Source organism: Manis javanica, chromosome 12 (assembly GCF_040802235.1).
Source record: "Manis javanica isolate MJ-LG chromosome 12, MJ_LKY, whole genome shotgun sequence".
NCBI classification, from domain to species: domain Eukaryota; kingdom Metazoa; phylum Chordata; class Mammalia; order Pholidota; family Manidae; genus Manis; species Manis javanica.
The window spans coordinates 109,300,562-109,325,453 of NC_133167.1; the positions used below are offsets into that span (position 1 = coordinate 109,300,562).

The 24,892-nt window shown below is 46.1% G+C and overlaps 1 protein-coding gene across 4 annotated transcripts in view; it reads left to right on the forward strand.

Moving 5' to 3' along the window:
- CSMD1 (CUB and Sushi multiple domains 1) overlaps window positions 1-24,892 on the forward strand; it is a 1,487,013-nt gene that overhangs the window by 785,263 nt on the left and 676,858 nt on the right. For all 4 annotated transcript variants that reach the window (XM_073219228.1, XM_073219229.1, XM_073219231.1 and 1 more), the window contains exon 5: window positions 12,412-12,619. In XM_073219228.1, coding sequence (XP_073075329.1) covers window positions 12,412-12,619 — 208 coding nt within the window. The remainder of the gene's footprint in view (window positions 1-12,411; window positions 12,620-24,892) is intronic.

The window sequence follows — 24,892 nt, forward strand, 5'->3', positions numbered from 1 at the left end:
GGTCTGGGATGTCCTTCCCTATCGCCCCTTGGTCTGCCCACACCTCCTCCTGGTGCAGTGGCGATGCCATCATGCTTCCCGAGTCCGGGTGCTCCTTTCTCTTCGTTACACCTCAGGTGGCTTCCCAAGAAACGCCTCTCAGGAGGAAAGCACTTGAGGCCTCAGCACACCTGCAGACGTGCTTGTCTGCATCCACACCGATGGACGTTCCAGCTGAGTATGAAATCATGTGTGGAAAATACTCCCTCCCTGAATTGTTAAAGCGTGGTTATATTATTTTAAACATATTAGTATACTTTGGCTTCTGTTATGTATACATGTATGTGTATGTGTGTGTGTGTATGTGGACAGAAGGGAGACTCTACATAGTCTATCCAGTATCTCTCACACTAAATATGATGTGTTTCTTTGTGTGTATGTGTATCTACACACACATATGTATTCTACATACATAGTTTCTCACTATTTGTACATATAATCTATATACATAGTTTCTCATTATATATAATATCTATATAGTCTATATACATAGCTCCTCTCTCAGAACGTGTGTATATATATAATCTACATGCATAGTTTCTCTCTTACTATATAATATATATACACACAGTTTATATATTCTGTGTACATATTTTCTCTGTGTGATGTATATGCGTGTGTATATATTTATACATATATACACATGCACATATATTCACACACACTGAATAGGCAAGTGGACTTTGAAGTATGTGATCAAAGAGCTAGAAGAATGATAAGTTTTCGGGCATATGTCAAAAGATAAAAGAAACAGAGGTCTTTAAGAAAATAACAAGTAAGCCATTTCCAAGGCCAGATGCTGACTTCATCATCTTCTGGAATAGAAGGGCAAGTCCTCACAGCCTGGGAAAGGCCTCAGATACACTGTTCTGAGATGAGCTAGGCCGCAGCCCAGAGCCTCCCTGTTCTGTGGGGTGGGGCTTAGGGGGCGCGACATCGCACCCAGGCAGGGGCCTGGGGGCCGTACAGCTGCCACGTACCTAACCAAGAAAACCCAGTTCCTTAGTATTTAGAACAGTGCTGTCCACTAGAAATAAAATACAGTCCTAAAGTGTGAGCCCACCACATAATGAAACATCCTGATAACTGTATTGATAGAGTAACAAGAGAGAGGAAAAATTAACGTCAGTAATGTTTTATGAACCCAACATAACCCAAAGATGGCCATTTCAACACATAATCAGTATGATGCTAACAGAGTAGTTTGCATTTTTTCCATGCAAGTCTTCAAAATGCAGTGTGCATTTCACAGTCACAGCATATCTCAGTGCGAAATAGCCGCATTTCGAATTCTCATTAGCTATGCATGTCGGTGGCTGCTGTTTCAGAGAGCTCGGACCAAGCAGGCAAAAGCATTTCAACGTTCTTTTCCTTCCACATGGGTGGGCGATGCACGTAGAGTTCTGGGGAGGTGAGTGGGTTTCATCTTCCCTTATAATGTAGGGTTCAATAGACTGCTGTAGTTTTAGGATAAGGACTGATAAGAAAATGGGTCTGAGTGTACAGCTCTATGTCATCGCCTGATTGGAACTCTTCTATTTAACTTCTCCAGAACTGCTGAAACAAATTTGAGCTGAATAGTATCAGAAAGGTGAGTCTATTTTTAAAATTAGTTTTGGCAAAAGGTAAGCGTGAGCTGGCTGTTGATCAATCCAAAAAGGTTTCTCCTTCGGAATCTCATTTCAGGCACCACCTTGCTTTTGAAACAAACGGCAGGGGGTCTTAGGAGTGGAGATCAGGCAGGCCCTTGAAGGGGCTGCAGGTTGGCTGGTGGGGTCAGCAGGGAACCCGGAGCAGCCCTGTGTGTGCACCTCAGGGCGTGTGATTCCAGAGAGGAAGAGAACTAGAATCAGTCCCAGGACCAGGCAGTCACGACCTTTGTGACTGTAAGCGCATCGGATGCCTTTCCCAGGGTCTGTCCCTGTCTGTGAACTATTGCATGTACTACACTGAGATGTTCACACAGCCAGAAGGCAGGAAAGGTGAGGTGTGTACCCAGCAGCCTATTCCAGGGGCCACGTACCCAATCTCTACACAGTATTATCAACACAAAGAGCAAATACTTTGAAAGATGTCATCCTCAGGGTTAGTAGGAGGATTCAATGAAATGACATGTGCTAAGCATCTTGCAGAGTCTTCAGCACATAAGTAAAATGAGCAAAGCACAGGTGAGATAGCAGCTCACTTGCAGGCTCGGCCGTGTACCCGGGAGAAAATCCTAGTGCCAGTCCCGCTCGCGACTGTGTGCTGTGCCTGTGTGCAAACCCAGGTCATCTCTCTAGTCTCAATTTTCTTCACTATGTAATCTTGCCCATGTCCCACTTCCATTGCAAAGATTAGGTGAGAAAACCCAGATAAAATGCTTAGCAGAGAGCCCGACACAGTGAGGAATCTCTAAATACTGGCTGGGGAAGACAGCTGTGCTGCATCCTCTCCTTTCCAGTCTCTGCAGCACCTTCAGACTCTGGAATGGAGTGAATGGAACCAAACTGCAAACAAGGTGAACGTCCATTCGTGTAAACTATAGGATCTCAGGGCCAGTAGCACTTACATAAAAGATTTTTATGCATTATTGATATTCTTTGGAATTTAAAAAAAATAATAACTACCAGGCAGATTTAAATTGAACACACAGAACCTCAAAGGGCAAATCAAATAGCTCCCGAAGTGTCATCCATGTAGGAGCAGGTCACTGTTTCACATGCACTGTTGCACAGAAAGAGTAAGACAAAAATTACCTGTTGCACGTGCGTGTAGATGCATGTATGCACACAAATAGCATGACCGAATAGAAAATGTAGACTGAGCAATAATCCAGATATGGATCATTTCTAGATTCCTGTTTCTTAAAGGAATAATCGGTCAAGTTCAAAGTATTTTAGTAGGTGGAAAATGGAGGAGCATCTGTCATGAAATGATAAAAATTTCAGCTTGGTCACTAAAATTGTACATTTTTTAGAAAAATGGGTGAAGATCATGGTTAAACCACAGCAGTTTCCAAGTGCCAGGCCCTGCTTACACAGCTCATGTGTATTCGTGTATTTGATGTCCACAGTAACCATACAGGTTATATATTATCATTGGCTCAGGTTTTTCGACGGACTCAGGCATAAAGGCCTTGAGCGGCTTTCTGAGGTCACCAGGGACTAAGCGGCCGAGACAGAATCTGAGCCTGGGCCTCTCATGCCTTAGGTCTCTGCAATTTAATTCATGAGAAAAGTTGATGCCATGTAAAGAACCTAAGTTTTGATTAGGAACAAGTAGTCGACCTTGAAAGAAACATTTTCTTCTTGAGCACCTTGCGCTTGGGCCCCGAGGAGTGTGGGGAGGCCGGAGAGAGCAGGGAGTGCAGGGCTTGGTTTCTTCCAGGAGAGGTGGGACCGGCTGGCCTCTCCTCCCCCGCCTGCTCCTGTGCGCAGCCCAGGGGAGGGCATCTCACAGGCCTGCAGGCCGCTCAGAGGCCGCGTGCGGTCAGAAGAACAAAGGCATGATAAGTAACCCCAGGCCCAGTGTTTTCTCTGGATGGGAAGGGCTGAGTCAGACCCAGGCTGCAGGGCTTGCCGTGGTCTTCGGTAAAGTGAGTCCCAGCAGCCTCCTGCATGTCCAATGGAAAACTATCGGCTGAGCTCTAGAGGACTGCTTGCCTGTAGGAACTTTCTCATATTTTACTTTAAAGGCTAAATATGACTTGCTGAGGCCATTTCTTTAGACAGTAAGTCAACCCTGGAGGAAAGAAAACAAACAATGCTTTATGTTCCCAGGCAAATGGTCTTCCCCCTCCAGGAAAGGCTTTCTTTGGGTTAAGCTGACCCGGACCTCTCTCCCCGTTCTCCCCTGTAGCCCTGGACCCTTCGCCGCCCCCCCTCCCCCCGCATCCTCTGTCTTCCCGGGATTGCCCGCCCCTGGGCAGGAGGAGATTGAAGGGCACTGCCAGGCCCTGGCCTCCCTGCGGCCTCCCCTTCTCGGGTCCCAAGCAAGGTCGTCTTGGGGGGCAGCCAAAGTAAGATACAAAATTTTTGAGGGATGGTTGGCTACTAATTACTGGCTCTTTATTTTCCATGTTTAGCCAATGGAATCATTTTAGGTAACTGAACTAAGGTAGACGGTGTGGAAGTAGAAATGTCAGGCTGCACATTTTATTTAGACTAGATCTCCCTGGCTGATGTTGTATTATAAACTTTACATACCTTATTCTATATTATCCTGTCCAAATAATGTCAAGGTCAGTATTCATATTTAGTGTTGGCGGATGAGGAATCCAGTTCCCTGAGAAGTGAGGAATCGCATCCAAGGCAGCAAAGATGGTAGGCAGTACGGCCATTCCCGCTTGGTTACCCCTACCTGCCTCCTCCTTGGGGACAGTTGAAGGGACATTCTTTCCTTTTGTTTCATTGAGAACCATGATCTTTAAACCATCAAGAAACAGCAGCAAGTGAATCATGATTGGAAACTAAGGCCCCTACCTCAATGAAACTAATTTTGTTCCTGTCTAAACACATGCACTGACGATAAATATTCACCTAAATGTGTCAACACATGTTGTCACTGTTATGCAATGGTTTTAAAGAATATAGGATGTGGCAGCTGCTTGCTTTTTCTTTCTCTTTAAGTGGACTGATTTTATCCATTTCATGGAACTGGTGTTTACTTGGAGGAGTGAGTGACAGCAAGCAAAAACATCACGAAATAGCCAGTAGCAGCCTCAGTCACACCTAGAATAAAACACGCCGAGTGATGGATGCCCATGTTTCATTGAGACTGTCTAAAGCTTGAAATTTCTTTAATTGATATGCCTCACCTAATGTGACTGGCAATGACAATATGTCACTTACCAGTGCTTTATAAAATGTCACTCAAGGTTTTTTAATTGTACTTGCTGCTACTAGTGATGAGGTGGGAGAGAGGCTGGGGAAAGATATAGCTGCAGGGGAGAGAAGGGAGAGGATCACGCTTTTTAGGGGCACCTATAAATTCTGTGATATTTAAAACACAGCTGGGTTTTTATCAGTTATGTTACAGAAATAATGTAAAGTGAATCTTAAATGATCTGTCATGTCAGGAGCACTCATTACAGAGAAAGATTGAATGGGACAATCTTCCTGCAAGAAACCTGGGTCTACATGAAGTCTGAATGGCTTTAGACAATTTAGTTTTAAGCACTTTTCTTGCCTACTCTGCAGTAAATGACTCTACTATAAATCTTAGCAAAATCGAGAAAAAGTACAATTGAAAATACATGTCACCATTGGAGCAAATCTAGTTTACACGTTTCGCATCCTCACTGCTACTTTTTGCTAAACACACTTTTTTTTACACTATCTCATTAAATACAATCCTGCAACAAGTTTAAAATATAAGCATAAATGCCTCTATGCCAATTATTTTCAATCTGGTGAAGCGAGTTACAGTACTTTTCCATGATCTTATTCCGTGCAGGTACCATATCAACTTGTAGAGGTGAGTATGTGCAGTTCCAAAATGAACACATACCCCTGTAAATGCCTGCCATTCATTGTGACAGGCAGTCGTAGATGCACTTCATGACAAGGACGTGGTCATGCGTATCCTGTGTTATCACCTGCTAACTGGGACATCCTGAACAAGCCATTTGCCTGCAGAGCCTCCGGTTCTGAATCTGTTGAGTTAGATGAACATTTTCAATCTCACTGGTAAAAAAATTAAACGAGGTGCCCACGGTGCACAGTACCAATAATCGATGACTACTGTGATCGTCGTCACTGAGGAGCTGGAATGGGGGCGACAGACCGAAGGAGGCAGACTTGACCTCTAACCCTCAGGGGCAAAGCCGTAAGGTGTATCATATTTATTTTTTCCTTTGTAAGATTACTATTATATCATGAACTTTTCCATTATAATGGACAGCATTTTATTCTCCATATCCTTACGGTTATACACATTAAATGTAATTTCTCTCCCCGTAATTGAACATAATGAGTGTTTCCAATGTTTACTCTACACATAATGCTGTAATTAGTGTCTCTGTACATGTAGCATTGCTCTTCCTTCTGTTTAATTATTTCCTAAGGATAGAAATCTAGGAATGTTATTTATGCTTTGCAAACTTGCTGCACAAATTCCCAGGCCTCAAGGAGTTTCACAGTTACTCTTGGTTTTGATGTTAGTATTTCCTTTTAATTTGATGAGAATTTAGTAGCATTAGAATATGCCCCAAAGTTGCTCTAATTGTCTTTGATTTCCAGTAGAATATGTTTACTCACTGTTTGGGCTGTTCATTGGTTATCGAGGACCTACAGGGTGTCAGATAGACTTATCAGGTCAGTAAGCATTTTCTGCCAAGTTCCAGGTAGTGAATACTTTGTTTCTTAAGCCGTATTGGTCCCTTTGAGCCGCTGTAGTCAGTCATTGTAGAACAAAATTCTGCACAGACACTATCGCAAGCGAGAGGCTGGCCTGTGTCCTGTCAAGCTGCATTTACAAAGCTGGATTTAGGGCCCTGGGCGGCCCAGAGGCTGCAGCAGGTTTACCCTAGTCCATGAGGCCAGAACAACAAGGCACATGAAGCAAGAAAAATCCCAGTCGCCATGGGTATAATACTTGATTGGGTAGATACAGACATATGTAAACAAACCAGTGAGTAAGAAATAAATGTATATCACATACCTAGTTATATTAAGTGTCCTGAGATGCCCTCACCCAGAAAACAACATTTGATGAAGAGGGGGTGACCTGAGGGTGGGAGGCAGGGCCGTGGGCAAGTGGCAGGATCAGCGGTTCTGGGTCCCTGGGGTCAGAGGGTCTGTGCGGATCGGGTATTTGAGAAAGTGGCCTAGACTCACAGGAGGTGGTCTGAGGATGCGGGACCTCAGATGGCTGCTACGAGAGATGATCAGCATTTAGTGACATGATGAGGGGCAGGGTAAGGGCGGGCTGAGCTGGGCAGGCTGCATGCTGCAGGGAGGGGGAAAGAGCCTCAGGGTGAGGCCTGGCTGGCACTGGCACCAGCGAGAGGCAGGCGTGTGGAGCCTTACATTCTGTGTGCCTTTGACCTTCACAGCAGCCTGGCGTAGATGCCGTGATTCCGTCCGCCTGTGCATAACCACCCTAGGCACAGAGCAGGGAAGGGATCAAGACACAGAAGCCCACCGGAGAGCTCGGCTCCGACCCACACGGCCTGACTTAGGGTTTTCACGGAGCCGATGTTCCTCACAGCCTCGGGGGTGGGGGGTGGGCGGGGGAGCGTGCGTGTATTTTCCCTTTCTGGATATTTTTCCATGCTGTTTTTAAAACTGAGAAGAGACTATATCTACATCCAACTGTATGCCCTGCATTTTATATACTTAGTATTCTGAGTCAGGAAATTCCAGAAGCAATGAGGCAAATGCTCAGTAAATGTGTTACATGGTCCTATTGTTTGCATGCATCACACCTTATTTAATGATTTATCTGTCATTAAACATTTAGATGGTTTCAATTTTTCCTTATGATAACTATGACAAAGGAAGTCTCTAAATAATGTTTTATTCTGTATTTTGAATTATGCCCTTGAGATACATTCCTAGCAACATTTATACCCAGACAAGGCATATAATAATTTTAGAGTTTAGCTTGAAACTTTTTTAAAAAGTTTGGTTATGGGGAAATAGGGCACTCTGATTTCTGCTTACATTTGGAATTATTTTCCCCACTTACAGAAATCTGTAGATTCAAACACATCTTCTATTAAGAACCTTATCCTCCCTGGATTAACTTGATGGCATTCAACCTCCTTATAGCTGTAGAATCTTTTTTTCCCCCCAAAATGCAAGATTTTGTGAACACTCAATATAGGAAACCGATTTTTAAAAAATAATTGCTCTGATAAGCCTTTGGTGTGGGAGCAGAAAGCCCACCCCCTTGGGTCGCTTGGGTCCTTGCAGCCCCTCACCCCTTCATACAGAATGCCTGGGAGCATGATTTTTGAAATAACCGAATGAAGTGACTCAACATTTATCATTTCATTCAGGAATATTTGTCGTGTGCTAATTGTTAATTTTACGAAGTTGAGTTTACAGGGCAGTTTTGAACCTCGCTTTATTACTTCATTTTCTTTCTGCACCACCATGTGTAAAACGAAGTGAGCCGGGGAGAAGGTGAACTTCTGAACAGCATTTACTTAATTAAATCCCCCATGTTTTCAGCTTCCAAATAAAAGATTTCTCTGGATACAACAAAATAAATAGGAGAGTAAAATTTTTGGTAAGTTCATTGCTTATAAACATGCATGGATTTGAAGGAGCTTACATTATGGTGACATAACTGTATTATTTAAATATTGGCCAGAATTATTTAGCTTATTTTAACGTTTACTTACTTTTTTTAAGTGCATCATACTTTTTTATCCATGATTTCTGTGTTTACATCAGTTGGGTTAAACTTTGGAATTTGAATAATTCTTCCTGTTGCCAGAAAGCTTGCTCATAGCCCCTTAACATTTTGCTTTGATTTATTTGTATTGTCTTCCTGCCTTGACTTTCTTCCTGAAATTTCTCTGCTGCTCTGCTGAGAATGAAAAAAAAAAAAAAGTTTCTGGGCTTGGGGCTCAGCTATTTGCTGAAAACAAAGCCAAAGAAAAATGCCAAGTGCACCCCTCAAGGATTGCTACGCTGAAATTAATTTGTATCCAACATAGCTACTTAGAGGCTTGCTACAGTGTTTCTTGAATATTCTTTCCTTAAACCTCATGCTTGAAACAGCTGCATATACTTGTAGGAATGGTATGGTTTAATGTCACCTATGGCCCAGAAATGTATTTTGTTACAGTCCCATCACTTATATTAAAGGTAACAGAGTGGAGGCCAGTGGGCACAGATGTAGCTGTAGGAAATGCCTGCGTCATTCCCCTAAGAAGAAGAAGAGAAAAAAGGAAGTCAAGTTTACTGAGTTCCAGGCAGCAGCATTTCATTTAACCCAGGAACAGGGCACCGACAAGCGCGTACAGCTTACGGCCCCATGCGTCGTGCTTGGCCAGGTGCCAGGAGGCGCCGATGAGGAGACGGGGAGTGGCCAGGAGAGGATGCTGGTTCCTGCGTGGTGGCTGGAGAAGGTGGCCCCAGGGAGGGGCTGTGGGGGCCACGGGGGGCACTCTGTCAGGCAGGCCTGGGGCAGGTGTGGAGTGAGGAAAAGGTGGGGTGGAAAGCCAAGGGCCCAAGTGAGGGAAGGGATATGAGGACTGTGGGGGAAGGGGGCATATCACGGTCCTGGTTTGATTTTATTCTGAGTCGTATTGTGGGAAGTTAAAAAGTTTTGAACAGACAATTTTAGGATTCAAGTTAAATTTCAAATGGACCAGATTGGCTGATTTGAGTGGAACAAATCACAGAGAAAGGATAAGGCCGGACTGAAGTAGTGTTGTTTGCGTGCTGGTACGTGTGTAGTTGCACATGTGCTCACAGGTAATAACAGTGTAAGGCATGGTTCTAAAGGGCTGTGGCCAAAATTTTTGAAATCTGACTAATGATCTTTCATTTTGAAACTCCTATTTGTAAATTTCAAATAAAGCATTTGTTTTTAGTTATTTTATTCATAATTAGAGATAAAGTGTTAAACTGTTTAATTATTATGTGTTTCCTTTATTACTAGTTATTTAGAATGGATGAAGCCTGCCTTGTGAAAACATATCTCAGAAATTGTAAACTTACTGTATTTTAAAATATAATTTGCCATATAAAATGATTTGTTACATCGGTCATACATATTTTCCATCAAAATACTAATGCTAAGGTTAGAGCTATGCTAAATAAAAACAACAGTAAATCTATTATATCCTTACTGATTTTTAGGTTTTCCTAAAGAGGTGAAATGTTTTGGTTTAGAAAATTAAACAGCTGTTTCCTAACTAAGTTCATTTACCTAGGCTTATTCATTATGGAAAAAATTGCAGTGTGTACCAAAAATGAGACCGTTTTCAAATTCTACTGCAGTAACTCTAATTCTTTTAAATTATTATACATACACAGAGTGTTTAGGGCAAAACACCATGTATGTTCTCCCTATGTTTTAATCCACTAAAATAAGCCAAGTATGTAATAATTATTAATCTTGACTCAAAGAGGATACACAGCTCTTTGATATGGCTTTGTCTCCTCTTTAAAAGGCTGTATACAATACCACGGAAAAGACTGGGAAGCGCTAATTAAGTTTATCTAAGTAAACGGCTCTCAACCAGGGACAATTTGGTCTCTCAAAGAATTCTTGGCAATGCCGGAGAGATTTTTGATTGTCCCAGTTGGGGGATATTTTTGGCCATTAATGGGCAAAAGCTAGGACACTGCTGGGCTCCCTACAATGCAGGACACCTCCCCAGAACAGAGCGTGGAATGACCGTGGGTGTCAGCGGCGGCCAGGCTGAGAAGCCATGCGCCCCGCGTTCTCTCAGTGACAGTTTTAAGAAGGAACTTGCTTTCTCCCTGTTGCTCTTTATTCCGGGAGATGCCTGTGCTACTGAGATGTCGGTAGCTCCTTGAAAAATCACATCTGTCTTCATGACATTTCCTAGGTGGGTGAGTGAATGTAAGATATGAGTGAATATTTTGTGATTGTGGGTATCTCATATTTTCATATTTTTCCCTTGGAAATTGGTGCTGGAATGACAAATCAGGGATACATCATATGGTGCCACCGTACGCTTCCTGGAGCCCTTAGATTGAGAGATTCTTTCCTATAAAACTCTGAACTGTGGTTGCTACTTCTCCTGCTCTGCGAGTGTTACCATTGCAAGTAGCAGCAGGCACGGGGTGATGAGTGCACGCCAAGCCTCGGCAGAGCCCGCAGGCAGTGGCACACCCCGGCCGCCGTGGGCTCCACGCCCCTCCAAGGCTGTAGACGAACGAATGGCAGCTTCATGCTCCGGCTTCTCTGAGATAATGGCAGTTTCTCTAGTGGAGTTCAGTATTTGTCAATGTATTTTTATTGGGCAGTTTAAAATATATATATATATTTCAAACTGCCCAATATATATATATATATATATATATATATATATATATATATATGGTGGGCTACAGAGGTAAATAAAATTGGTGGGTGATGGTGAGATTTACATTTTGAGATTTTGGGAAATTAGTCGTCAACTGAGGACCTACGAAAATCTAGATGCTAAGCATCTAAGCTTCTGGACATTTAAAATGTCTAAGCTCATTGCATCAAAAATGAGACGTGGAAGTGGCAAGGGAGGTTACTTGTTTCAGCCACCCTCATTTTGAATGGCAGGGTCTCTGAGTCAGTACTGATGCCAGCCAGGGGCACCTGCACAGTTCTGCCAGCTGTTAAAACACTAAAATATCCCACCAATCCACTTCCTGGCATTCCCATGCCAGGAAGCCATGCCACCCGCTCTGTGGACACCCCCTGCAGGTCACCGGAGCCTCCGCCGTCCCACCACTATGGGGTGGAGGCCCAGGACGGGCGCCAGGCGCGCTGGGGCTGTGACACCTGCCCAGCAAACCCCTGTCATGCAGCTGCAATGTCACCTGCCTTTGGTCAGCACTGCCCAGGCATCTTCCCAGAAGAGCAGCTCCTGCTTCTTACTTGATTCACTCTTACCCTATTTCCCATTATATTTTGTACATAAATACACCCATTTGAAAGTCGTTTAAATCATAATGCTTCAGTGCATAGGCTACTATTCCAAAACTCCAGCATGATCTGATATCAGCTTCTCCTCCTCAGATACGTCGGCAGGGGGTCTGCTAGCCAACAAGCTGAATTATAAAGCATGTATGTGCTCTCAAGTGTCACTTAAATTCATCCATTTCATTCAACCTTTCAAGCACACTTGGTACTTCCCAAGACACTCCATTTTAACTTTTCATGCAAGCATCTCCTACTCAACATTTTTATGCACCGGTGTGTCTCTGTTATGATAGGGAACAAGAGCTCACCAGAAACAAATTCCATACCGTATAGAAGTAAGGAACTGTGTCTACTTCTTTTAGCAGTACTCTATTTTCAAAGCCAGATACCAGTTAATGGAAGGTAGCTACATACTTCTAAGTCTCAAAATGTTTTTGACTTATCTGTCTTCCAGGATTCAGAGAAAAATCTTTTGAAAATGTTGTTAAGCTATCTGTGAATGTCAGGTGTATGGCAACCACACATTCCAGATTTTAGAAAAGCCACGATAACACTCTTTTTTAAGGGCAGTGCATTTAAGAATGTGATGTCATTGTCAGGCTTCTGTGAGCTTTTCGATAGAACTGAATTCACACCCCAGAAGAAAGCCTGTGCCATGCTGGGTGCCCCAGGTTCAGGTCCAGGAAATGCGTGTCTTGGATGCAGAGGGGCAGCCTGTAGGGGTGCTCGTGTGTGACGCGGTCCTGAGAGAGCCTTTCCTCCTGCCTCTGTCCCCACCAGCTGAGGGCGCCTGCGGGGGGACCCTGCGGGGGACGAGCAGCACCATCTCCAGCCCGCGCTTCCCCTCGGAGTACGAGAACCACGCCGACTGCACTTGGACCGTCATCGCTGAGCCCGGGGACACCATCGCGCTTGTCTTCACGGACTTCCAGCTGGAGGAAGGGTACGACTTCCTAGAGATCAGCGGCACGGAGGCGCCGTCCATATGGTGAGTGCTGGGGAACGAGGGTGTCCCCGTCTCCTTTCTGCAGGCTCTGTGCAGTTGCTGCCTTGGGACTTGACTGGCAAACGTGAGTACCTTCCTCTGCCTTGCTGTTTGGGCTGCTAAAAAGTCATCCTCATCACGACTGACTTCAGAGTGTCTGAGTTGTCTTTGTGCTGGTATTTCGAGCTAGACACGTTGTCTGGGGCCTGGGCACAGGAACCCGCCGTGCCCTCACCTTGGACTTTTTTAAAGCAACCCAGAAGACTGTGGCTAAGCGAGCTGAGTTAGTGTTGAATTTGTTCTGCGGCTGAATCGAAGAAGTATTTTTGTACTGTGGTGGTTTAAAACGTCACGTTACCAATCATGTGTCTACTATACTTCAGATACATGGTCGCATATTTATTTTCCTCCCCAAAGATGCGGCACCTCAGAGGGTCACAGGCGACCCGTAAATACCAACCCGGCATTCGTATAGAGTCCTTCAGCCTGACGGTCAGCTCTCCAGGGTGTGTGCTGGGGAGACACAGGGAAAGCAGATCTGATCAGTCACAATTCAGGTTCACAGTGTTGGTTTCAAAGTGGATTAGCTGTAGGTGGGTTTGAAAAGGGCAAATCAGAGGATGCACATTTCAGATCTTAACACATACCTCGCAGTATGTCATTTCTATGGGTCGAATTGGTTTTTTGTTTTGGTGTATAATTTCTTAGGGTTTTAAAAACTGCATCTGTTATCTATTTCAGATGTTAAACTGTAAGCCTAAGTGAGTATGTGTACGTTCAAATTAAGATGGTATACAGAGCACTCTGGCCACTTACACACTGGTAGAGTGTGAAGTGTGTGACTGTGAACATCTGTATAGGTATCAGCTTGCATTCCAGGGCCTAGGCTAAAGAATAAAAAGATGAGCATGAAACGTGTCCTAACTAGACCACGTCTTTTAAACCAGTTATTGTAACTGGTTTTTGTCCTATTTTCCAAGACTCAAGACTCAGAGCAGAACATTCTTATTAATGATTTCTTTCCTTACATCAGCTTTACTAGGCTGATGTTAAATGCTACTTCAAATACGGGAAAAATAACCCCAGCCTCTATGATCTTTGTTTTCTGTTTGACTCATCTCGAAACACTTTCGGATTGAACAAATTTACCCATTTGTTTTATGCTATACAAGTTTAACTTCAAATGCTCAAGAATGTGTTGATAGTATTGTCTGTCTCACTTTCGGTAACATCAGAGTTAGGGAAACACATTCTGAGTGCTAGATTCGGTGCCATCTTCTGCCACGAACAGTCCTGTGACCTTGGGCAAATCGTTTCCTGTTGACATGAGGAAGGGGGCTGTACCGAGTGAACTTCTGAGCTGATGCGTCAAACCTCGATTGAGGGCCTATTTTCTGTCCATCACTGTAAGAGACTCAGTGGTACGGTGCTCTCCTAGCTTTAAAATGACATCATTTTGGTTTTGAGAAAATCATTGCAATACAAAATGTATGGTGATGGATTCTCAGAAATTTTGTGATTAATTGTAAAGGCTTTATTTATGCGAGATTTAGAGGTAATGGGCATTGACTCATCACCTTGCTGGTATGGTGTCAGGTTGGGAGAGAGAAAAAAAGTGAGGTGTATTGGACAAGGATTCTAGAATCCATGATCAGGACAGCTTTTGATGAACCAATTTAATTCATGTAAGAAAGGAAGCTTCGAGGTGTGGACGTCCAGACGGGAAACGGAGGCGCCCGTCCAAATGAAGCGCAGCCCAGCAGACATGGGTGCTACTCACACTCAGCGTGGTTCGCCGCTGAGTGAACAAAGGCGCTGAGTGAACAAAGGCCTCTTCTTTTAATTTTTTTTTTTGTTAAAAACAGCGATCAGGAGAGAGAGGATGCTGTTTGGCTTAGTTTTGCCCACTTGTTTTCTTATTCCACTGGTTTCTCAAGTGCCCGCCCCTCCTCCCTGCCCAGTGCGTGTGCACTTCCCCCAGCCGTGCCCCCACCCAACGCTTCAGTATCAGACCCAGGAAGCTGTGACACTTCAGTATCAGACCCAGGAAGCTGTCAAGGGGGCAGGGGGGGCGGCCAGTGGGCTGAGGTTGTGTCCTGACTGATGCTTGGGCCGCTGACACCTGCAGCCTCAGGCAGCAGTTGACGGTGGTTGTCGCACACAGGATGTTGGTGTGCCAGCCGGAGAAACGGGCCCACCCTCTCTGTGTCTGGATCCAAGAGGGTTGGCATGTCCCGGCTCTCAGGAATCCATCTCGGTATTTGCCAGGCTGACCATCTGGGGACAAACTGGGGAAAAAATAAAATGGGCAGTTGTTGGGAAGTTCTTGGTGGGAATTTGGCCCCGGGTGCCTGGTGGTCTGGCTTCCTAGACCGCCCGTCGGCTCAGTGCACTGTCTCTCCACAGCCACCGCTACGGGCTTGTGGCTGTAATTAATTACACCCTTGGGGCGACCTGTGCTGTGCTGCTGGCTCGGCACAGGGGCCAGTGGGTCCTCATCGGTGCCACCTAAGCTCTATGGAGGAAGAAGCCGAGCACACACAGTGAGCAGAGCTTGTCGGCACCAGAGTCCCGCCGGCACCGTCCAGGCCTGAGCCCACACTGCCAGGAGCCCCTCTGCTCCGGCTTCTCCTTGGCCCGGGCCCCGTAGCCCTGAACCTGCGGCTGCCGGCGGGGCTGCGGGCCAGCTGCAAGGAGGTCCCGTGCATGTGCCACAGCAAACGGAGCCTTAGGGGTGACATCCAGTGTTTATCATAATTACAGAAAGAGCTTTCTTGACATGGCCACAGGGCCACTTTTAAATGGAACTCTCATCTTTCAGTTACTCTTCTGTGGAGACGGAAAAGAAAAAGAAGGTTTTCCTAAATAACTAAGGAAACACATGAGAGCCTATTTACAGTTTAAAACAGAATCAGTTGAAGGACGCTGTTAGGATGTATGCTAATGTACAATATGGCTTACCTTAAAGACGCTGTTACTTTACAGTAGTTTTAGAGGGCCAGCCTCCGAAATGTGTAATGGCCCCAGTTGGCATATTTGAAAGAGTTACCAATCCCCAAATGGCAAGAACAGCTTTGCGTCGCCTGCAGGTCGACGTGCCATCCGCACAAGCCCGAGGCTGACAGCAGCGGGGGTGGGCAGTGGGGGTGGCTGGGGGGCACAGCATGCACACGCACGTAATTTTCCAATAATCTATTTTTAAAAGACAGACTATACAAGCAAGGGCCCTCTCAGATGAAGCTATTTAGAAAATTGTTAAGTACAATAATAGGGTTAGCCTTATTTTCATTTAATTTGGACTGAAATTACCAACTCAGCTATGTTTTATATAAGGGTTGCCATGGCTACAGCGGAGGCAGTCTAAATGTGGTGAGTGATGTAATGTGCCCAAATTATCCATATATTAAATGTGCACGGGTTCATAATTTAAACCTAATCGACTCCATGTACATCAGAGGAGGCTTTTTTTTCACTAGTAAGATTCTAATTTTATATGGGTTGGCTTCCTACCAGTACCCTACTTTAACAGACAGCTGCAGTTTCTAGTTTTCTTTGCAACATGGTCCATTAGTTATGATTTTTCTTTCAATTAAAAACATGGTTAGAAGTACAGGTAGCCAAGCGTTCTTTCTTTCTGAAGTGATTGGATGCTGTAGCAAAGAGCTCATAACTGGAAATGTTGAGATGAAAGAAAATGGATTTTATTTCAGAGGCAACATACTGTGGCTTCTGAATTAAGACGTGGTGGTGAAACGGTTAGAAACATAGAGTCTCAACAGGAGACAAGTAATAGGCCTTTACTGTCTTTCAAGCATGTGGTCACAGTGAGAATGGTTAATCCATCCTCTGCTGTGGTGAGACATGTGTGCGGCATGTGACAGACAGGAAACGAGCAATTAATGCATTTACACTGTGTCCTGTGACACACGTCAGTGTCTCACTTCCTTAGAAGCCACTGATGATGGAGCCTTGGGCACCAAACCCAAGGGCCCCGTGTGCCCTCAAGGTCCCTGCCATGCGGCCCGGCTGCCCTTCCTCCTGGTGCCCGAGCCCAGCGAGCACGGCTCTGTGGTGCCCTTGGAACACCTCCCTGCCCTCCCTCCGTGAGCATCTGCAGCCCTTGCCCGGGTACTCAGGGACGTGTCTCCAGGGTGAGGCTCCACGCCGCCCGAGTCTGTCAGCATCAAGTTCACACAATGCGTCTAGTGACACAAGATGCCCGAGCATTTAGTGCTAATGCAGGCAGAAGAAACCGTCTTGTGATCTACCCCCCGACCCCCGGGGAACCAGTGATCATTAATGCAAGGTGCTCCTGCTTGGCTTAGAGTAGACCCGCCTCCTCAGGCAGCAGAACCTCTGGTGCTCTGTGACCTTTCAGAGCTCCCATCCGGTCACGCACTGCAGTGTCCCTTTACCGCCCCATCCACCTGGCCCCTGTAGGACCTCACTGCAGGGGCCAGGTGTCCTGTGACAGCACTCCCTTCCCTCCCCACCAACCAGGCACAGTCTCCCCATTAAGTCAGTCTAACCAGTGACTTGCTGAAGCCAACACAAAATTCCAAAGGTCCTAGAGGAGCTGAGAGAGCCTCAAAGAGCCCTGGAAGGACCAGTTAACACTTAGGGTGTTTATCCAGCTTGTCAATTAATAATTGACTTGGCATGTATTTAATTTCTAATGAGGAAGAATTATAGAGGCGTGCACAGAGAGAGAGGCTTTGGCTGAGCAGCCCCGCCTCTCCCCACCCCAGAGTAGGACAGAGGAGGGGTCCTCCCCTCTCTCCTCGTTTCGTGCGGTTATGAAATCATTTTACAGAGAAGTTGCGAAACAAGCTCACAGAGGGTAAAGCCTGGACCCGGCCTCCCCTGATGCCGACACCGTACGCAGCCCGGTGTGATTGTGGAGGCCAGGAAGGCTGCAGCGGTGTGAGGAGGCCCGCTCACTTAGAGTGCTCTGCTGGCCACCCTCCCTGCTCAGGCATCAGCCCCTGCCCGGCACCCGCTTCCCTCTCGGGCCTCCTCCCCGCTGGACCGTTTCAGCCCTTGTCTCCATGACCCTGAGCTAGCCCCCTTGTATGCGCTAACGATAAAGTAAGGTGATGCATGCTGTCTGTCCTGTGTATTTTGGGGACAGATGCAGTGATGGATCCCATTCTAAATCAGGGCATGAGTGGCAGGCCTGAGGTTACCCTGAAGATACTGCCTGATGGTGTGGACGCTACGGCTTCTCTCTCCTTTGACTCATTTAAATTGAGGCATGTGGAAAAAGGCATTGTCAACAACTCAGACCATCCCACCCCCTTGTTACCTTCACCCCGAAAGTCAATAGGGAGTTAAAGGGACATTTCTATTGTAACAGCAATTCTGTGCAATAGACAATGTCTAACGCGATCTACGACATTCATTCTCGTGCACGATCCCCGTCAGGCTGCATGGCCTAGAAGGTGAGGTGGCCCCTCCACACGGTACAGGGAAACCAGTCTGCACACTACCCACCAGCCAGCGGCACTTTATGCCACCAGGCTGCACAGGGGCTGCTGGACAGGGCGCTGCCTCCCCACGGGCTCAGTGACATGGGCTGGCCGTACTGGGCAAAGGTTTCAGCCGGGTGCCGTCTTTCAAGGCGCTGATTTCCTCCCGTTTCAGGTGAATCACCCTCAGCAGTGGGGGCGGGAGGAAAGGTCCTCTGTGCTGGGTTTACCTTGAGGAGAAAAGCAGCACGTTTTCTCAGATGGGCTAGCGGAAAATCCCTGCTTTACTTTCAGTGTCCCAGGTGGCCTAGCCCGGCCTCACGGGCAGGCAGGGGGGCCTCCCCAGCCAGCACGGGCAGGCGGCTCCACCTCTGCAGCGCCCGGGTGGGTTCTCCTCTCCCAGCGCCTCCCCAGCATCTCAGCCCCCTGGTAGACCGTCTTATGTGTTTCACTTTGGCTGCAACCAGTCTCCGTGGTTTTGCATATACAAGATTGTTGATTTAAAAACCTACTTATTTTAGACACTGAGAAGTGACTGGTGGTTACCATGGAGAAGTGTTGGGGTGGGTGGATGGGGAGGTGGAGGAGAGAAAGGAGCACAAAAATCCTCAATCACAATGTAAGATGGTTCCGGGGACGGTGGGGAGCTGGAGAGGGTAGCCAGTGGTTCTGTACCCCCTTTCCTGTGTTGACAGACAGTAACACCACTAGTTGGGGATGAGGATTTCATAATGTGAGTAACTGGTGAACCACTGTGTTGTATACTTGAACCAATATAAAATTGTATATCGATGATACTTCAATAATAAAAAACTGTTTAAATTAATATGTTTCACATAGAAAAGCTGTAGTTTACTCCATCGTGGTTATTGTGGATAAAAGATAGTATTTCACTCTAAGACCACATGCAAAATGACCCGTTGAGGGGTGAGGAGGGAGAAACAAGGCCTCCCTGCTCCCGGGGGACGGAGGGCCCTGGAGGGGGAGCCAGCCCAGGCTGGGGGGATGGGGGGCACGGGCACGGCCGCCTGCCGCAGTCCGGGCGCATCTCAGGCACCAGCGCCGGTGTTGGTATTTCTCTTGTCACGTAAAACCCCCAACTTACACACCTCATTTTATTGAAAAATGAACTTCCCGTAAATTATGTTTTGGACAATGAGAAAAAAATTTTCCTTTAGGGATTCAAATTCATTTCACAAAACGTAAAATACCTATTTTATTTTGGTAGTCACGCATCTTTCTCTGGGTGTGGGGTCTTTTGTTGGGAACCAGAAGTACAATTAACTTCTTAGGTACGTTTGCTGTTTAAAGATGCGCAGCCGTCTAAAGGGCCGCTCTGCCCATCCCGTCTGAGCCACTCTCGATTAATGGGTGGGAACTTTCATTTCTTCCCCAAATCAGCCACTTTCAACATCATGGCATTCCAATTGTGCATTTTGATATCTTAATTTAAAGTTTCTCTTGAAGCTCCATATCTAATTTTTCTCTTTCTTTCTTAAAGTTTGCACAATTTCATGGAGGACTGGTTAGGAGAATAAGGTAATTTTGTGCAATCCAATACTTCAGGAAATGTGACATTTTATTGCTTGGGTTTCATTATACTGGTACATGCTATGCAAGCTTGATAAGTCCTTTAAATGAGTTGTGGCTGGAAATATGAACATGTTCCATATTTTGACTTTGATAACAGTACCTACATTACTCTGATTTGAAATGTATTATTGAATTGTGGTATCACTGCTAAATAAACGTGTATGTCTTGGAGGATATGATCTTATGCATTGCGAGTTTTAGAATAGCTGGAACATGAGAAACATCTCAGTGCAATCCCTCTAGAGTTTGGAGAAGAAGTTGTGTCCTGCAATAGGCAGGCCTCCTGTCAGTACACACCCGGGTGGTCGGGAGAGCCGGGCATGTCCAGTACAAGCGGCCTGCCTCAGCACAGCCGGGCCATGGGGACGGCGCCCTTGATTCCCTCCCCTGCTCCCTGCAGGCGGGCATTAGGACCAGTAGCTAGGCTGAGACTCCTGTTGCAGAGCACAGTGTAAAGCAGATCTGGGCTCCAGCCCGGTCTCAACTCTGCAAACCTGGGGCAGGTTTGCTCCCTACAGCCCCACGTTCCTCCTGTCTGTGAGATGGAAATGGTCATGACGGGCGCTTGGAGGCTTGGGAAGTGCAGCAAGTGAGGGGATGTTTGCAAACCCCTGAGCACAGTGCCTGTAACACACGGGGGTCTCTGCAACCAGCCAGTCGCTCCCTGCAAAGAGGGCCATAGAGTCCAGATTGTGCACTCAATCTTTTGAAAAGAAAATCTTTTTTTTTAAACCAGCACATTTTTCTTAATTTGTATTCACTTTTAAAAGGCTATTTTCAGTAAATAAACTTCAATTTTTTTAAATTATAAAAGCATTGTTCTATGCTGGACTTTTTTTTTATTTCTAATTTTTATTGGAATAAAATTGATATGCAATGTTATATTGGTTTCAGATGTACAACAGAGTGACTCCATAATCATATACATTGCTAGATGCTTGCCATATACTGGACTTTAAAAATATATACCCTATCTTTGCCTATGAATCTCTGTGAAAATAAAAGCCACAATAATAATACTGCTTCAGAAGAAAAATTAGGACCAAAATGTTGATTCCTGTTTGGTTTTGTCAAAGTGTTTGACTGCAGCAAATCATTTTTAATATTCAGGGATATTATTGTGTGCACCGTTCAATTCCTGGAATCCAAATGTTGCATGTGTACAGGGCATTATACTGTTAACGTGCACCTTAGGGAAAGAAAATGAGACCAGTAGGATTTATACTGAAGCACATGTATCTGTTCGGCAAACATTTTTCCGAGTCCATAACGTGTTTCCAAAAGTGAGCTGTGCTGGCCCAGAGCGCCTCAAATTTCAGTGTGCGCAAGTATCACCTGGAAACTTCTGGAAATGCAGGTGAGACTCAGTAGCTCTGGGGAGGGCCCAGGATCCTGCACTTCTAACAAGCTGCCCGGTGACACACTGCTCTGTGCCGGGGCCGGATTGAGAGTTGAGAGAGTTTGTGAGTGTGCAGAGGATTAAAGGAATAGCTACTTAAATGTCAAGTGTATGTTAACTGTAGCGACCACGGTGCATGTGAGATCCTCAGAACTGATACAGCTTGTAACTGAACCTGTGCACCTTTGCGGGGCCTCTCCCCTCCCCCAGCCTCTGGCAGCCATGGCTCCACTCTCTGTTTTTATGAGTTTGACTTTTTGTTTTAGATTTCACACGTAAGGGAGACCACACAGTATTTGTCTCCCTCTGCCTGACATTTCATGCAGCACCATGCCCTCTAGGCCCACCCATGTTGTTTGCAAATGGCAGAATTTCCTTCTCTTTTAAGGCCAGATAATATTCCATTGTGTGGATAAAAACCACATTTTCTTATCAGCTCAGCTATTGACAGACAGGTTGTTTCCATATTTTGCCTGTTGTGAACAATGCTGCAGTGAACCTGGGGGTGCAGAGCTCGCTCCAAGATGATTGCATTATGCATAAAGAAAATGAGATACATATATACTCAGCCGTAAAAAAGAGGATCTTGCCATTTGTGACAATGTGGATGGATCTAGAGGGTATCGTGCTAAGCAAAATAAGTCAGAGAAACAAAAATACCATATAATTTCACTTATACATGGAAAAGACCCATAAATACTGACAGCAGACCCTTGTTACCATAAGGAGGGGTTGGGAGGGCGGGTGAGGTAGGTGAAGGGGATAAAGAAGAGCAAACTTCAAATTATAAAATGAATTGGTCATAGAAAAGGAAGCCAGCATAGAGAATATAACCAATAATATTGTAATATCTTCATATGATAACAGGGTAACTACACTTACTGTGTAAGCATTTAGTGACGTTATGTGATTACTGAGTCACTATGTTGTGCATCTGAAACTAATACACTAAGTATATCAACTATTTTCCAGTGAAAAAAGAACCTCTCCCCAGCATACAGTGCCAACTGATAATAAAGCTATTGTTATATGCCATCTGAAAAAAAGAAAAAGATAATGATTTCTTTTTTTTGGATAAGTACCCAGAAGTGGGATTGCTGGATCATATGATGGTCCTATGTTTAATGTTTTGAGAACCCTCCATACCGTGTACATTTGCTGAGAGAAATCTCAGGTGTTCTCAGCACACACGAAAAGGCAGCCGTGGGCGTTGGTGGAAGTGTTAATCAGCTTCATTGCAATAAATAGTTCAGAATTTTATGTACATTTAACCACCCCGCTGTGCACTTGGACTGTGCGCACCTTTGTCAGTTTTACCTTAAGAAAGCTGGAAAAATATTAACTAAGTATTATAAATATTAAGTTCAGGCTTTCTTAAAGAGTGAACACCTGTTCACTAGTAATTTTTCAAGGTCTGGGGTCCTGAGTATGTTCCTCTGACTTTGTGATGGCGGCTGGCCCAGGAGGAAGGGCTCACTGTCCAGTTTCAAGTACAGACATCACGTCAGAGTCACCAGGGTCGCGCCTCAAAGGTTCTGATTTAAGCAGCCGAGCCAGCCCAGCTCTGGGGCCAGGTACTGGGAGGGAGGGTAGGGATGGGAAGAGAAAGAAAAGAAACACAGGGTTGCACTGGCCTCCCCGGATCGTCAGCATGTTTCCTGCCTCCTGGTCACTGTGCACTGAAAGTAACGTTGCTTTGAACTCGGTGGGGGACCCTTGGGTTAAATGGGTTCCTCTGCAGCAGATTCCCTTGTGTGTTTATCTCACTGGCCAGGGTGACTCAAAGAGCAGGTAGAGGACGCTGCCATTCACCAAACACGCTTGGTCATGAGGTCCCTCTTTTTGGCGGGATACAGGTTAACTTGTGGGACTGTGGGATCTGAATAAGGCTGTGCTTTTTGATACGGCACCAATACCAGCCTGACCTGAGCTGTGGGTATTTCTATTCCATTTTGCACCATAAATTGAAAGGGACTTGATTGCGGCGTGCTCTGTCTCCTCCCCATGGCTTCAGTCCATTTCCTCTGCCTGGAGAGCGGCTGGGCCAGAAAAGCCTGGTGATCCCCAGGGGTGTCAGAGAGAACCGGCCTCGGGGTCAGAGACAGGAAGGGCTCAGAATCATGCCGTGCCCTCCGAGGCTGGGCAGTGGGGTTGGGTACTCAGACTCCCAGAGGTTTTGTTTCTCAACTATAGAATGCGGTTAATGATGCTCACCTTGCTGGAGAAAGATTGGAATGTGGGTCCGAATCCCACCTCTCCGCCCAGTGCAGAGACAGCCATGTTCCCACTCCTGAACATGACACCATGTACAGAACAGGGCGGGTCAGCACGAGAGGTGGAGAGGGGCTGTCCATTCGAGGCACGAGAAGTAATTCCTAGTGAGGCCACCTAGGAGTATTTCACAGAAAACTTGGGACTTAGCACAGGTCCTGAGAATGGAAAGGGTCAGACAGACAACAGGCGTGGGTATTTCAGGCGTGGGATGTGTAAAATAAAAAGGACGGATGTGGGAAAGTACAAGAAAGGTCTGAGGGGTGTGGAAGAGAGTGATCCATTGTTTTAACAGAACAACAAGAAATAAGTTAAAAATTTTATAGCAAGCCCTCTTTTTCTTGATCAAATGTTCATGGTGTTCCCAATATCTGCTGGTGCAAGGACGATGCTTCAGGGAAAAAAACTGATTTTGGGACACTGGGTAGATGAGAAAAGGAGAAATGAGACATAAAACCAGTTATAAATTCTGGAACAGAGAATTCATGAGACCATGTGATCACAGGAGTCGAAAGGAAAAGGGGAAAAACATCACTATTGATTTCTAGGAAGTCCCATCACTGTACTTGGCAGTGGTACCCAGAGATCTTTCAGCCTTCAGCTTAAACCAGGGACTTGTTAAACGATCGCATGCCCAGGACTGGTGGCTGGGAAGCATCCCCGCTGTCCTCGGCACGCTGGCCGCCCGGAGGGAGCCGTCCTTCCAGACACACGGGGCGCAGCGCAGGGACGGCGGACGCCCTGAGCTGGACCGAGCGCGGCCGGGAGCCCTGCGCCCGCTCCCGCTGCCCCCCGGGGCGCCAGTGGGTCACGCCGGGAATGCCCCTGAAAGCACCGAGGCCGCGGGTCGGAGAGGGAGAGAGGCCCGCCCCTGGGCTCGTGCTCCCCCCGGGGGCCTGGGCTGCAGGGGCGCCTCTGGGCGTGAGGCGACAGAAGAAGCGGTGGAGGGACAGGGACGTCCGGTTCCCCTGGGGAAGACCCTGCAGGGGACACTTAGGGCAGAGTTAGTGAAAAGGAAAGAAACAAAGCAAAACGCAGCCCCTTGTTTATGCAGAATGGTCTGAAATATTCAATGCCTGGAATCAGGATGGATTAGAGCGATTATCTGGTGGCTGCACAGAGCCAGGGGGGAATCCCAGCCCTGGGGCAACAGCCGAATTCCCAGGGGCTGCGGGAAGAATCCTAACCGGGACTTGCAGAGTTCAGGGAGTCCACAGACGAGTTTTGTGAAGAATTTTCTGGGGAGGAACCTTTTCCTCTGCCCATCAAGGTTTTTCTCGCTGGTCTAAGAATTAAATTGGCCTGAGACAAATTGACAGGAAAAAATCAAATTCGATTATGTACCTCTCAGATTTGATTATATATATATGGGGAACCCGCCCACGGGAAAGGTTCCCAAGACAGGCAAAATGACACATATGTGTCGTTCCGGACGAAGGAGAAGGTTCCCAAGACAGGCAAAATGACACATATGTGTCGTTCCGGACGAAGGAGAAGGATGGAGGGGCCTCAGGCTTCAAAGGGAAGGAAGGCCATTCAGAGGAT